Source organism: Chanodichthys erythropterus, chromosome 18 (genome assembly GCF_024489055.1).
Source record: "Chanodichthys erythropterus isolate Z2021 chromosome 18, ASM2448905v1, whole genome shotgun sequence".
NCBI classification, from domain to species: Eukaryota; Metazoa; Chordata; class Actinopteri; order Cypriniformes; family Xenocyprididae; genus Chanodichthys; species Chanodichthys erythropterus.
The window spans coordinates 15,967,171-15,980,970 of record NC_090238.1 but is presented as its reverse complement, the minus strand read 5'-3'; the positions used below and the strand labels follow the sequence as shown (position 1 = coordinate 15,980,970).

At 44.0% G+C, this 13,800-nt stretch overlaps 1 protein-coding gene across 1 annotated transcript in view; it reads right to left on the bottom strand.

Moving 5' to 3' along the window:
- prorp (protein only RNase P catalytic subunit) overlaps positions 1-13,800 on the bottom strand; it is a 30,844-nt gene that overhangs the window by 6,891 nt on the left and 10,153 nt on the right. Inside the window, exon 4 of the mRNA XM_067367225.1 lies at positions 7,548-7,655. Within this exon, the coding sequence (XP_067223326.1) occupies positions 7,548-7,655 (108 nt within the window). The remainder of the gene's footprint in view (positions 1-7,547; positions 7,656-13,800) is intronic.

The window sequence follows — 13,800 nt, the reverse complement described above, 5'->3', positions numbered from 1 at the left end:
CCGAGAGAATACTTGCCGAGACAGGTATTTTGACATAATTTTGTGTGTATGTTTCCTTTCAAACGCAAGTAAACGCGAAAGCGGAATTAATGCGGTGTTCGAGCGCTGTCTGACTCTCATCATGCATGCGTTTCGGGGGGCTGTGCGCACAGATTACAGTTCGCGAGTCACGATTTTTGCCTCTTCTTCCGCTTTTAAAGTCGTTTGAATGTGTTAATTGGCGAGACAAAACACGTCCAAATTACAAACTTTGACTCTATGATGGTAAAATATAGCAGTTAATCCGCGAATCAAATGCGTGCCGAACCGTTGGACCTTATCCGTATGGATCACGGATTAACTGCGATCCGTTGCACACCTAATAATTAAAGAACACACATATTATGATGATTGCTATCTTACCAGAGATGGAGAAAAATCCTACTCCAATAAGTAAACGTATCCATGTGAACCGGTACTCAAAAGCGCTTCCCTCCATGTTTTCTGGTACGCATAGTTTATTTTTACCGCGCATGCGTACCTGCGTACCTCTTATGTGCACCCCTGTTTATAGTTATCGTTCTTGGTGTGAACAGGCCTTTAATTTCTCTCTCTCTCTCTCTCTCTCTCTCTCATAACTGCATTAATATCTGCACTAGTCTGGAATCGCTATTCATCATCGTGGCCATTATCACCACCTTGAGTTATTTTCTAATAATTCAATGGCCTGTTGTCAATTATTCCTTACTTAACCTTAACTGTTGTGACAAGACACTGAAGCGAAACCATTGTTCCCTTTCGATACTTCACTCGTACTGCGTATGGGGAAAGGTCTCCCTTTTTCCCCGCTGCTGAAGCCTTTTTCAATAACGCAGTGTAACTGCACCGTCATTGGTTCACTCATAGACAAGTTGTTGAACCAATGGCGGCGCGGCATAGCTGCGCGGCCTATGGCGACAAAGCGCGCGAATATTCCCGCCGAAATGGGCGGGGTATAGGGCTATATAAGCAGGCGTTTCGCCATAGGATTTCAGTGTTTTCTCCTTCAGCGACGACATCTACTTCTCTTCGCTGATCTCCGCCTGAAGCCGAAGAAGCTCGCCGCCTTCTGCTCTCGCCGCCGTCTGAAGAGGCTCCCGCAGCGGACTCGCCTGGACTCGCCGGTGGAAGAAAGCGCCGGCGCCCTCGCGGACTGCAGCTTCTAGCGCCGTCGCCGAGCCGCCGCCTCCCGCTTCCGGCCGCTTCCTGTGCGTCCCCTGCCGCCATCCGGCGCGCCGCCTGAGAGCTTCATCCGCGGCTTAAACGCCGCTCTAAAAGAGCGATTTCCAGCGGTTTTCACCGCTTTAAGAGCTTCCGCGGCCCTCGCCGCTCTAAAAGAGCCACCCAATTGCCGTTTTCACGGCAGCGGCGTCTCACGATGCCCCGCCACTCATGTGGTACTTGCAGGGCCCCCTGCACGACGACGATGGACACAGCGAGTGTGTCGCTTGCCTGGGCAAGCCCCACGCAGACGGCGCGCTCGCTGGAGACTCATGCCCGCACTGCGAGTGTATGAGTCTCGCTTCCCTGCGCCGCGGGTCGCCTTCTTCACTGAGGGCGATCTCGCCGCCGCGCCCTCCCGTCTCCTTCCTCCCGCGGTCCGGCGAGGAAAAGACAGCGGGGTAGAGCGACTCAGCGCCAGGAGTTGAGCGAGCTCACGCCGGCCCAGCCCCCGCGTGCCTCGCCCTCTCCTCCCAGGGAACTCTCTCCAGTTCTGTTCTCTCGCCCTGAGCAGCGTCCCTCCGCAGAAGCGAGTGACCTCGTCTCATTCGGGGGAACAGACGACGAACAAGACGACTCCATGTCTCTTGCGGCTTCCGAAGCGGAAGGATGGGCTGGCGAGCCGGAAGACCCCGCTCCACCGCCTCCCTTGGAACCCATCGAGCATGGCCAGGGCATGGATGCCGAGCTCTTCCGCATCCTGTCTAGAGCCGTTGAAGAGCTGGACCTCGAGTGGGCCCCTCCAGAGGAGCCGTCTCGCAGCCGCCTGGACGAATGGTTTCTGCCAGGCCGCCGCCAAGCACCTCGCCAGCGTTCAGCGCCCTTCTTTCCTGAGGTCCACGAAGAGCTGACGGCCGTGGCGCGCTCCTTACTCTGCCCGCCTCCACACTACGCACCGCTCCGCCCTCACCGCCGTCGACGGCGCCGAGGAGAAGGGATACGAGCGCTTGCCACCCCTAGATGAAGCGGTGGCTGCTCACCTCTGTCCTCCCGCGGCTGTGGGTTGGAAGACGAAGAGGGCCCTTCCTTCCAAGCCCTGTCGGACCACCTCTACTCTGGCTGGACGGGCTTACACCTCGGCGGGCCAAGCTGCCTCTGCGCTCCACACCATGGCCATATTTCAAGCATTCCAGGCCAAACTCCTCCGCTCTCTGGATGAGTCTGGAATCGACGCGCCAGCCTTCAAAGATCTCCGCAGCGCCACGGATCTTGCCCTGCGAGCTACGAAGGCTACGGCCCAGGCCATCGGTCGTTCCATGGCCAGCCTGGTCGTGTTGGAGCGCCACCTGTGGCTCAACCTAACGGAGATCAAAGACCTAGACAAGACGGCCTTCTTAGACGCCCCGGTCTCGCCTTCTGGTCTCTTCGGGCCTGCAGTGGATGGCTTCACTGAGCGCTTTACTGCCGCGCAGAAATCGTCTCAGGCTATGAGGCATTTCTTGCCTAAGCGCTCCAGCTCCGCTTCTGCGTCTAGCCGCCCCAGGACTGCGCCGGCTCAGCAGAACAAACCAGCCCCACCTGCAACACAGGCAGCGCCGCCCCAGGAGCATCGCCAGCGCCGCGCCTGCGAAGCGCCCTCCCTGCCCGAGGCGCCAGGGACCCCGGCCCACGAATGTGCTGGACCCGGTGCCTCCGAAGTCGTCCTGATTCGTCGGACAGGAAGAGGATGGGGGACCGTCCCGTTACGACCGGACCACCCCACAAGCTCCCCCGGGTAATTTCCCCTCCGCCTCGTTTATTTCCGGGCGTGGGAAACATACTCCAAGTGACAGCTGGGCCCACACCGGTTGCGCCCACTCCAACCGCCGTTTTCACGGCGGACAAATTTTTACCTCATCACAAAAAAGAGCAAATTTCCTCTTCCACTCCCTCGCGGTGTACGACCCTCTCAACGGCGGTCTGTCACCCAACATTATTCAACCCCTAGCCACTCGGGCCGAGGCCTGGCAGGCCATCCCCGATGTGTCAGAATGGGTCATGGGGATCGTAAACCAGGGCTACTCGCTCCAGTTTGCACGACGGCCCCCCGCTTCGCCGGGGTGCTTCAAACATCGGTCAATCCGGACGACGCTCATGTCCTCCGGGCCGAAGTCATGTCGTTGCTGGAAAAAGGAGCTGTGGAAATGGTTCCTCCGTCAGAGAGCGAGACAGGCTTTTACAGCCGCTACTTTCTGGTCCCCAAAAAGGATGGCGGTCTCAGACCCATCCTAGACCTCAGGCTTTTGAATCACTCCCTCATGAGACGGAAGTTCAAAATGCTGACGCTGAAGCAGATCCTCGCGCACATTTGCCCCGAGGACTGGTTCTGCTCGCTTGGACCTGAAGGATGCGTATTTTCACATCCAGATAGCCCCCGTCACAGACGATTCTTGAGATTCGCATACGAAGGGGTGGCATACCAATATACGGTCCTGCCCTTCGGGCTGTCTCTGGCTCCCCGCACTTTCACCAAGTGCATGGACGCGGCGCTTTCCCCTCTGAGACAGATGGGAATCCGGGTTCTGAATTACCTCGACGACTGGCTCATCTTAGCCCGTTCGCGAGACGAGCTGGAACGCCACAGATCCGTGCTCCTCAGCCATCTACAATGCCTGGGTCTCAGGGTCAACTTAGCCAAGAGCTCGCTATGCCCCACTCAACGAATTTCGTTTCTGGGAGCAGTTTTCGACTCGGTCCGTATGACGGCAGTAGTCTCGCCAGAGCGCGCCCTGGCAATTCAGCAGCTCACGGCATCTGTCACGAACAAAGCCTATCTCCCTCTGAAGTTTTTCCAGAGGCTGCTAGGGCTGATGGCTTCCGCCTCCCCGGTGCTGCAGCTAGGCCTTCTTCGGATGCGGCCTCTTCAGTACTGGTTGAAGTTCCGGGTTCCTCCCAGCGCATGGCGGCACGGCCGCCTATGTCTCAAGGTCAATCGGGCCTGTCTTCTAGCCCTGAAACCTTGGATGGATCCAGTATGGTTCCAACGCGGAGTCCCCTTACAGGCGGTCTCACGGAGGACGGTGCTCTCAACAGACGCCTCCAACTTGGGCTGGGGCGCTGTGTGCGAGGGCAGACCGGCCTTCGGCTCGTGGAGCCACGAGGAAAGCCATCTACACATCAACTGTCTAGAGATGCTAGGCAGTGATGAAAGCCCTTCAGTTCTTTCAGGCTTACTTGACGGGACGTCATGTTCTAGTTCGGTCAGACAGTATGACGGTGGTGTCATACCTGAACCACCAAGGCGGTCTTTCGTCCAGCCGCTATGCGCTCTGGCGAAACGACTGCTGGAATGGGCTCTTCCGAGGCTTCAGTCGCTCAGAGCGACTCATGTTCCTGGCAGGAACAATCTGGGTGCGGACATGTTGTCACGGAGCAACATCCCTCCGACGAGTGGATGCTCCACCCCCAAGTGGTCCTCACGATCTGGGAGTTCTTCGGGAAGGCAGAGGTAGACCTCTTCGCCTCAGAAGACAACTCTCATTGCCCAACATTTTTCTCGAAGGAAGTAGATGCTCTGGCCCACACATGGCCCAGCACGCTCCTTTATGCTTTCCCTCCGATCGCACTGATCCCCCAGGTCATCAGGCGTATCAGAGAAGACCAGCACAGAGTCCTTCTGGTGGCCCCGCTCTGGAGGAACCAGGTTTGGTCCTCAGAGCTATTCAGGCTCTCTCTAAGAGCCCCCGTGGCCGATTCCCCTGAGACGGGACCTCCTCTCTCAGGCAAACAGAACAATCTGGCACCCACAGCCGCAGCTCTGGGCTCTGCACCTCTGGTCCCTCGATGGGAGCCGACTAGCCTCCCCGAGGACGTCCTAAATACCATTTCTCAGGCTAGAGCCCCATCTACGAGGCGCCTCTACGACCAGAAGTGGTCAGTCTTTGTTGATTGGTGTTCAACACGCAACATAGACCCTGTGGAGAGTGACGTATCTTCCATACTGTCTTTCCTCCAAGAACGCTTGGAAATGGGGCGCTCCCCTTCCACGCTTAAGGTTTACGTAGCAGCCATTGCAGCGTCTCCACGCTCCTATTGCTGGCCAATCGGTGGGACGAAACGGGCTCGTGATCCGTTTTTTGAGAGGTGCTAGGCGTTTGAATCCTCCTCGCCCTCTCACTATTCCCTCCTGGGACCTCTCGTTGGTCCTCAGGGCCTTGAAAGGAGCCCCATTTGAACCAATGGGTTCAGCCGACCTCAGGCCCCTAACACTAAAACCGCTCTGCTACTAGCACTAGCATCGGTAAAGCGTGTTGGCGATTTGCAGGCCCTCTCTGTGAACCCTGCATGCCTCGAATTCGGGCCTGGTGACTCTAAGGTCGTTCTGAAACCTAGGCATGGCTACGTCCCTAAAGTGCTCTCAACTCCGTTTAGAGCTCAGGTCATCTCGCTCTCTGCTCTTCCTCCCTCGGCGGACGAACCAGAGCTGCAGCTACTCTGCCCAGTCAGGGCATTGAGGACCTACATAGACCGATCACAGTCTTTCAGACTGTCGGATCAGCTCTTTGTTTGTTTTGGCGGCCGCACCAAAGGGTCTCCGGTCTCGAAACAACGCATTTCCCGTTGGATAGTGGATGCTATTAACCTGTGCTACTCCTCACTGGGCACTAATTGCCCCATAGGAGTCAGGGCCCACTCCACTAGAGGAATGGCTTCCTCGTGGGCTTGGTCCAACGGAGTTTCCATCCAAGACATCTGTGAGGCGGCCGGCTGGTCTTCGCCGTCCACCTTTGTCAGGTTATATCTACTCGATGTACAGACCTGACAAGCTCGGGTCCTGTCGGTGTGATTAGCGGCTTCCAACAGGTCCCGCTTCACGCCACCATAGGAAGTATCTTCCTTCAGTGTAACCATGGGTTCGGTTAGGCTTTGCCTCCGCTTGTCCTTTTTGCCCCCCTCTGGGTGGCCAAATGCAAGCTATATCGTTCCCAGCCGTGGCACGGCGTGGTTGAATTCGTCTCCCATACGCAGTACGAGTGAAGTATCGAAGAACGTACTCGGTTACTAACGTAACCTCGGTTCCCTGAGATACGGAACGAGTACTGCGTCACTTGCCGTGCCACGAGGCTGCGGCTCAGGGTCGTCGCTTCAGTCGATTGACACTGAAATCCTATGGCGAAACGCCTGCTTATATAGCCCTATACCCCGCCCATTTCGGCGGGAATATTCGCGCGCTTTGTCGCCATAGGCCGCGCAGCTATGCCGCGCCGCCATTGGTTCAACAACTTGTCTATGAGTGAACCAATGACGGTGCAGTTACACTGCGTTATTGAAAAAGGCTTCAGCAGCGGGGAAAAAGGGAGACCTTTCCCCATACGCAGTACTCGTTCCGTATCTCAGGGAACCGAGGTTACGTTAGTAACCGAGTACGTTTTTCATACACTGGTAATTTTTTTGATTTTGGGCTATATTGCTTCCATAACAAAGGGTTAGGCTTAGGGTACACATTTATTTATTTCAGACTTGTGAAAAGAAAACATCCAAAATACACGTTTATGTGTTTATTTTAATTTGAACTTTATCTATTTGCATCTGTAGATATCAATTACAATACATATCTTTAAAGTCTGTTTTCTCAAAATGAGTTTTTTGCACTGAGCCAGAAATCTTCAATAGCACTTCCATACACCAAATGTTCTAGTTTTATCCCTGTCTATATTCTTGCATATTTAAACATATCATTTCAGAAAGCTAATACAACACAATTGTACTGTGATTATACAATTTTGGAAATATGGTGAAATTACCCTCTATCTGCCTTTTCAAGTCATTGGTGTTCAGTTAATGGGTGGTTACGGGTGTGTTGGACGGGTGTGGGTATTTATCTACACAGTTACTATTATAAAGGAGTATAACCAAATGTAAAGCCACTACTGGGACTGATACCACCTCGTAGGAGGGCTGATGTGTAACACATTCTGTGTTATATTACATTAACATTGAAATTTCCCTATTTTTTGTCTGAGTAACTGTGGTGGGTTTTGTGGGTTTGGGGGTCTTTTGGGTTGGAAACTATGAGAAATTTGGGGCTGTTCTCTAAGCCTCTTCTATTGCATTAAATGTAAGAAGTGACAACCATGCTCAGCATCATCCCCTGGTGGATCCTCTTGGACTCTTTTCTGTTTTCTTGACTTTAGAATGCCAAATTATCAGTTGAATACTCAAACATAACTTATTTTTGGGACAGCAAGCTATTTTTTCCACGTTTAGTGCTTTAAATCAGAGTAGGTTGACCGTCTAGCCAGTTATGTGATTTAAAAGGTCATCTATAACCCACAGATAAACCAGCCCTGTCTTGGAACATCCAAACAGTTAAGTGACCCATCACTCACCGTCTCAGAGTGGGTGGCCTTGGGTGTAGTGTTAGCCACATTAAGACCGTCGATAACAATATCAAAGGGAGGCCTCTGCTTCACGAAACCCTTAAAGCTTTTAAGCTCCTGTAGAACACAAACAAGTGGTTATTCTCAAAATCATGACCATATACAGTGAACATATGCTACTGTCAAATAGATTTGGTACAGGCAATATGCATAGTTTTGAAACAACAACAACAAAAAAAATTGGTTTCACAGTTTAGATAATATCTTTTGATGCTTTGTACATTGCAAGATTTCCATGTTGTTTATTCTGATGTTAAAACTAGCCACACTTTGAAAGTCCAAGCTATGAAACAAAAGGGGCAGTAAAGATACAACATTATGCACTCTTGTAACCGTCTTTCAATTTCTTCAACGGTTCTATATATTCTATGTATATTACCTCACTTTGGTGTTGTGCAGCGCATTGCACAAGAGAAAAACAACCAGTGTTGCACAAGACAAGGAGGACAGCTGAAAACCTTTATGCTGAATTGAAGCATTACAGCTATCAAGCCAGTGTTGTTACTGTAACTATAACTATTAAAAGTAGTTTTTGTTAATTGAATAAAGCCGAAATAAATATATATATATTAGATTAGAAAAATAACTGTTGTCTTGATAACTAACTGAAATAAAATAAGTTAAAATTACTAAACCAAAAAATAAATATAAAAAATAAACAATATATATAAAAATGTATATAAATCTATAAAATATAATAAAAATTACTCAAACTGATTAAAACTAATTAAATTCAAATTATAAAATTAATTAAGCTAATTAAAAACATTGATAAATGCTATAATAGTATACACTGTAAAAAAGAATTGTTGGTTTAACTTAAAGTAAGTTACCTGGTTGCCTTAAAATTTTGAGTTCATTGAAATTAAAAATTTGAGTTAATACAATGAAGGCGACTGGTTTAATCAACAGAAAATTATGCCATCTGAACCACATTAATTATTGAAGTTGATTTGAAAAAAAAAAATAGTGTTAACAAATCATGAAAACAATTTTTTACAGTGATAATACAATCAAAATATAAAATAAAACAAAATAATTTAAAGCTAAATCGAAATATTAAAAAACTAAAAATGACAAAAGCACACAACAAAGTTACCAAAACTTTTCCTTAGTCACTTTAATACATTTCTCAGATCACAACAGAAATTCTCCAAATTACTTGTTCAACCTCCACATTATCGTCACTTGTGCACATCATACAAGCAATTTCTAATTGTTTTGAACAAATTACAAATGCTTTGGTGCATTCATGCAATTGAGTATGTACAATACTGCTGTTTCCTGTTTCCAATTTCTTATGTCATGTTGATCAAAATACTGTATATTATACTGGTTCTCTGTTGAATAGTCTTACCCCTCAAAACATCTAGGCATTAGTTCCTTGCATAATTCAATAAATCCAAAATGAATGAACTAGCGGTCATAAACTGTCAAGCATATTTCCTATAAATTTCTGTTACTTTTTTTTTTTTTTGTAAATGTGTCCTGAATTTATGAATTGCAGAGGTGGATTTTGAATTTCACTAATGAAGGGAAATGTAAATGGAAGAAGAACAACAAAACAAACAGGGTCAAAGGCCAGGAAGAAGAAGAGGAGTGTGTGTTGGAAGAAATAGATTGTGTGGTGGAGGCAAAACAGTGGAAGGGACCAAGATTGTAAACATGTTTCTGATTAAGTAAGGGCCATTATTGTGCACCATGTTCTCAGTCATGACCTTATGGCCTTATGGCCAGGTCGAAAGGCACAGCCAAATGTTGGGAGAACAACCTCAATCATTCAAACATTTGTAGACAGAACAGGTATGTAATCAGACAATGTTCACTATACTGTAATACTGTATACTTACTCTAATGCAATATTACAGTAGTCCACTTGCATTTTACAATTTTACAGTAAAAATACTATATAGAGACAATGTAACCTACACAAGTACATATGTACAATATGTGTGTGCGTATATATATATATATATATATATATATATATATATATATATATATATATATATATATATATATATATATATATATATATATATATATATATATATACAGTACAGTCCAAAAGTTTGGAACCACTAAGATTTAGTCTGCTCACCAAGGCTATTTATTTAATTAAAAATACAGTAAAAAACAGTAATATTGTGAAATATAATTACAATTTAAAATAACAGGTTTCTATTTAAATATATTTCACAAAGTAATTTATTCCTGTGATGCAAAGCTGAATTTTCAGCATCATTACTCCAGTCTTCAGTGTCACATGATCCTTCAGAAATCATTCTAATATGCTGATCTGCTGCTCAATAAACATTTAATGTGTACAATTGTACAAAATATTTGTGTACAATATTTTTTGTTCAGGATTATTTGATGAATAGAAAGTTCAAAAGAACAGTGTTTATCTGAAATCTAATCTTTTGTAACATTATAAATGTCTTTACTGCCACTTTTGATGGATTTAATGCATCCTTGCTGAATAAAAGTATTCATTTCTTTAATTTCTTTTCAAAAAAAAAAAAAAATAATTATTGACTGACCCCAAACTTTTGAACGGTAGTGTATAATGCTACAGAAGCTTTGTGTTTCAGATAAATGCTGTTCTTTTGAACTTTCTATTCATCAAGGAATCCTGAAAAAAAAAAGTACACAACTGTTTTCAACATTGAAAATAATCATAAACGTTTATTGAGCAGCAAATCATCATATTAGAATGATTTCTGAAGGATCATGTGACACTGAAGACTGGAGTAATGATGCTGAAAATTCAGCTTTGCATCACTGGAATAAATTACTTTGTCAAATATATTTAAATAGTACACAGTTATTTTAAATTGTAATTATATTTCACAATATTACTGTTTTTTACTGTATTGTTAGTTAAATAAATGTAGCCTTGGTGAGCAGACAAAACTTCTTTTAAAAACATTAAAAATCTTAGTGGTTCCAAACTTTTGGACTGGACTGTACTGTATATATATATATATATATATATATATATATATATATATATATATATATATATAGTTTTTTTTTTTTTTTTTTAATTTATGTCGCAGTGACATTACGGACATTAATAACAAACTGTAAATTGTTTACAGACAGAAAAGTGTAACTGTGAATCCTGTCCAGTCTCTTGCAATCAATATAAATCCATTGAGTAATCAATCATTGTCATCAAAATCATAGCCATAGTTTACATCTGAAAATACTGAAAGAGTATACTCTTTTAGACTGACAACATGACTAAGAATTTTGACTACCTTGTATGTGAACAATGACACAAGAACTTGTCGTTCTGATGGCAGTGATATGTTCATTGACATAAACACTTATTTTTGAGAGATGAACGGACCCACTTTATATTAAGTGGCCTTAACTACTATGTACTCACATTTAAATTAATCATTTGTTACAATGCACTTATTATGTACATGCATGTTTTTACATTGTACTTATATTTAAAAAAACCTGCATGTAATTACATCTGTAATTAATTTCTGTAATTACATTTATAATACACTGTTGACCCATCCCTTACACCTTACCCCTACCCTTAAACCTACCCATACCACCAAAGCTTTCCCTAACCTTACCCGTATCCTACCTGAATAGCAGTAAAAGTGTTTTGCAATTCAATATGAACCCAATAAGTACATTGTACTTATTTTGTGATGTAAGTACATAGTAGTTAAGGCCACTTAATATAAAGTGGGACCAGATGAACTAAGGATTTTGAGCAAGCAGGTAATCCAATGTGTGATGCTGTTTGTACGAATTGTTTCAAAAAATACAATTATTGGTTTGCAAATCTTAAGAATGATTCAAGAAATGTACCAACGCGACTGAGAAGAACTGCAATCTAAAATTAAATGTAAAAAATAAATGCCAATTTAAAATAATAATAAATACACCAAATGAGGATTTTAGCCTTCTATATCAGCTGAGGAACCTTCTGTTTGACAAACAATCATTGTTTTACATTTCTGTTTTGTGATGCCACTGGCAGAGATTTGACAAATTTCACCTTTAAACTAAAGATTGTAGCTGGACAATCACGAGGCCAGACGGGTGACATTATTGCAGACAGATATATCATTGTCAGTGATCCTGCCTGAAACTCATGAAACACTACATATTTCATCAGATTATGTGAGGAGCTGAGATATGCGCTTTCATAAATGTACAGGAAGTATACTGTAAGAGTGAATCATGTAACCATGAGATAAAGGAGTGTGTTTACAGATAAGTACTGAATGCACTAATGTTCTTTCTGTCAGAGCATTGTAAACAAAACATTTCTTGACATGTTTAAGGTATAGTCTAATATTCATATTTTATTTTATTTCAGCTTTATTAAAATTAACAAAATTATTTTTTAATAGTTTTAGTATCATTTGGCAATACAACAATGATCTGATTTCTACCCTTCTTGACGTAAGAATTAATACAACTTGAGCTGATACTGAAAGTTTAATATTTTAAGTAATATTATTTATTTGTTTGCCTAATTGTGGATCATGCATATTTAAATGTCTGCACCCACTAATCCTTTTAACTGACTAATGCTGGCTAGTTGATGTCTGGAAAGTACTTAATACTTTTATTTGTGTAACATTTCATCAAAGTATGTGTATTTTAACTCTGTATTTGTGTATTTTGTCCACCACTGATGAGCTCTAGGTGTAAGTATACACGGGTGTGCAAATGTTTAGTAAATCAAAAGCCCGTCTGCAGCTCTGAGGCCTGAGGACAGACAGGTGAGGGAGTGACTTGGCCCCAGTCCAGCTGGAAATTCCCTCAGATGTTTACATGTTGTCCCAAGGACAATTCTGGAGGTATTTCAACCTCTTCTGAAACAACAACAACAAAGGAGAAGGAAGTTCTAGCTTTTTTTAAGGGGCCCTCGTGCTCTTTGGTTATTCAGCTAAACACAATCTGATCACGCTTTTGAAGGTGAGCCAGGTGTGGTCAGATTCTATTTGAAGTTCTATTGTTTGACTGTAACAAATGCTTAGATTTCCCTAAAGACAGAAAGGCTGCATATCTCAGCTGCTATGCCATCAAGTGTAGCCGAATGCTGTCCCAATTTGAAGGATCCCCGGAAGGCAGCCTTCGTTTTGCATCATTCGTTTGGCTCTTTTTGAAGGAAGCATCAAGTGTATCCTTTGCATCCTTCAATCACCCACAATCCTTTGCAAACATTCCAATTCAGGAAAAAGAAGTGACAAAAACAAGTCAGCATTGAGCTTGTCTGATTTCATTATAAAAATGTAAGACAAAAATAATGTTTTTGTCATCTTTTGTTTTGGCGTGAATTAATCACTAAACACTAGAATTCCAATAATGTAAGCCACTGGGAGACCACAGGCAGTTATTTATATTATACACTGTATTCCATGAATAGAAAGCCAGTCAATATAAAAATTTATAATACAAAGTATATTTTCTAAAAAATAAGGTTTATTAGTCGGGATGCACTGATAGGACTTTTTTGGGCGATAACGATACTGATTTTAAAGCTGCTGTCCGTAACTTTTTTTGTGTTCAAAAAGTACAAAAATTATATAATGAGAATGTACAAAATGAATCCATTTTCCAAACCGTGTTTTTGTCTTACCCAGAATCATTATGGGAATCATTAATCATTAACACACATAATAAGTGTTTATATTCGGACTACTTCAGACTGGACTGGTAGGACCTGCCGCAGAGTATCACAGTTACTGCCATAGACATACACAGAGAAAAGTAGCTCCGGCTACAATGTTCTTCCGCAACACGTGTGCAGTACTGTTTATTAAATGCTAGAGGACAAAAAAATCGTGGACTGCAGCTTTAACAAACAATTATTCACCAATTCCGATACCGATATTTGTCACTTGCTCTCTTATTTGAAGTTTTGTCATTAAAACAGATAGTGTTTTGATCGTATTTTAAATGAGCAAAGTTTAAAAAAAAAAAAACGTATGCATTAAAGCCGCGCACACACTTAACGATTGTAAGGCCGATTATGAATGTAAATTGATACTTATGACTGATCGCGCTCAAACGTGTCCAGTCAGAGCCAGTTGCGTTCAGTCCGCGATTACAGTCGGTGTTCAAATTCCATGTGTGAGTATATAAATCAGCTCCAGTCGAAGGAAACAATCGGTATGCGTGTTCAATTCAGTCTTAGAATGTTTCAGCTAATCGTTAG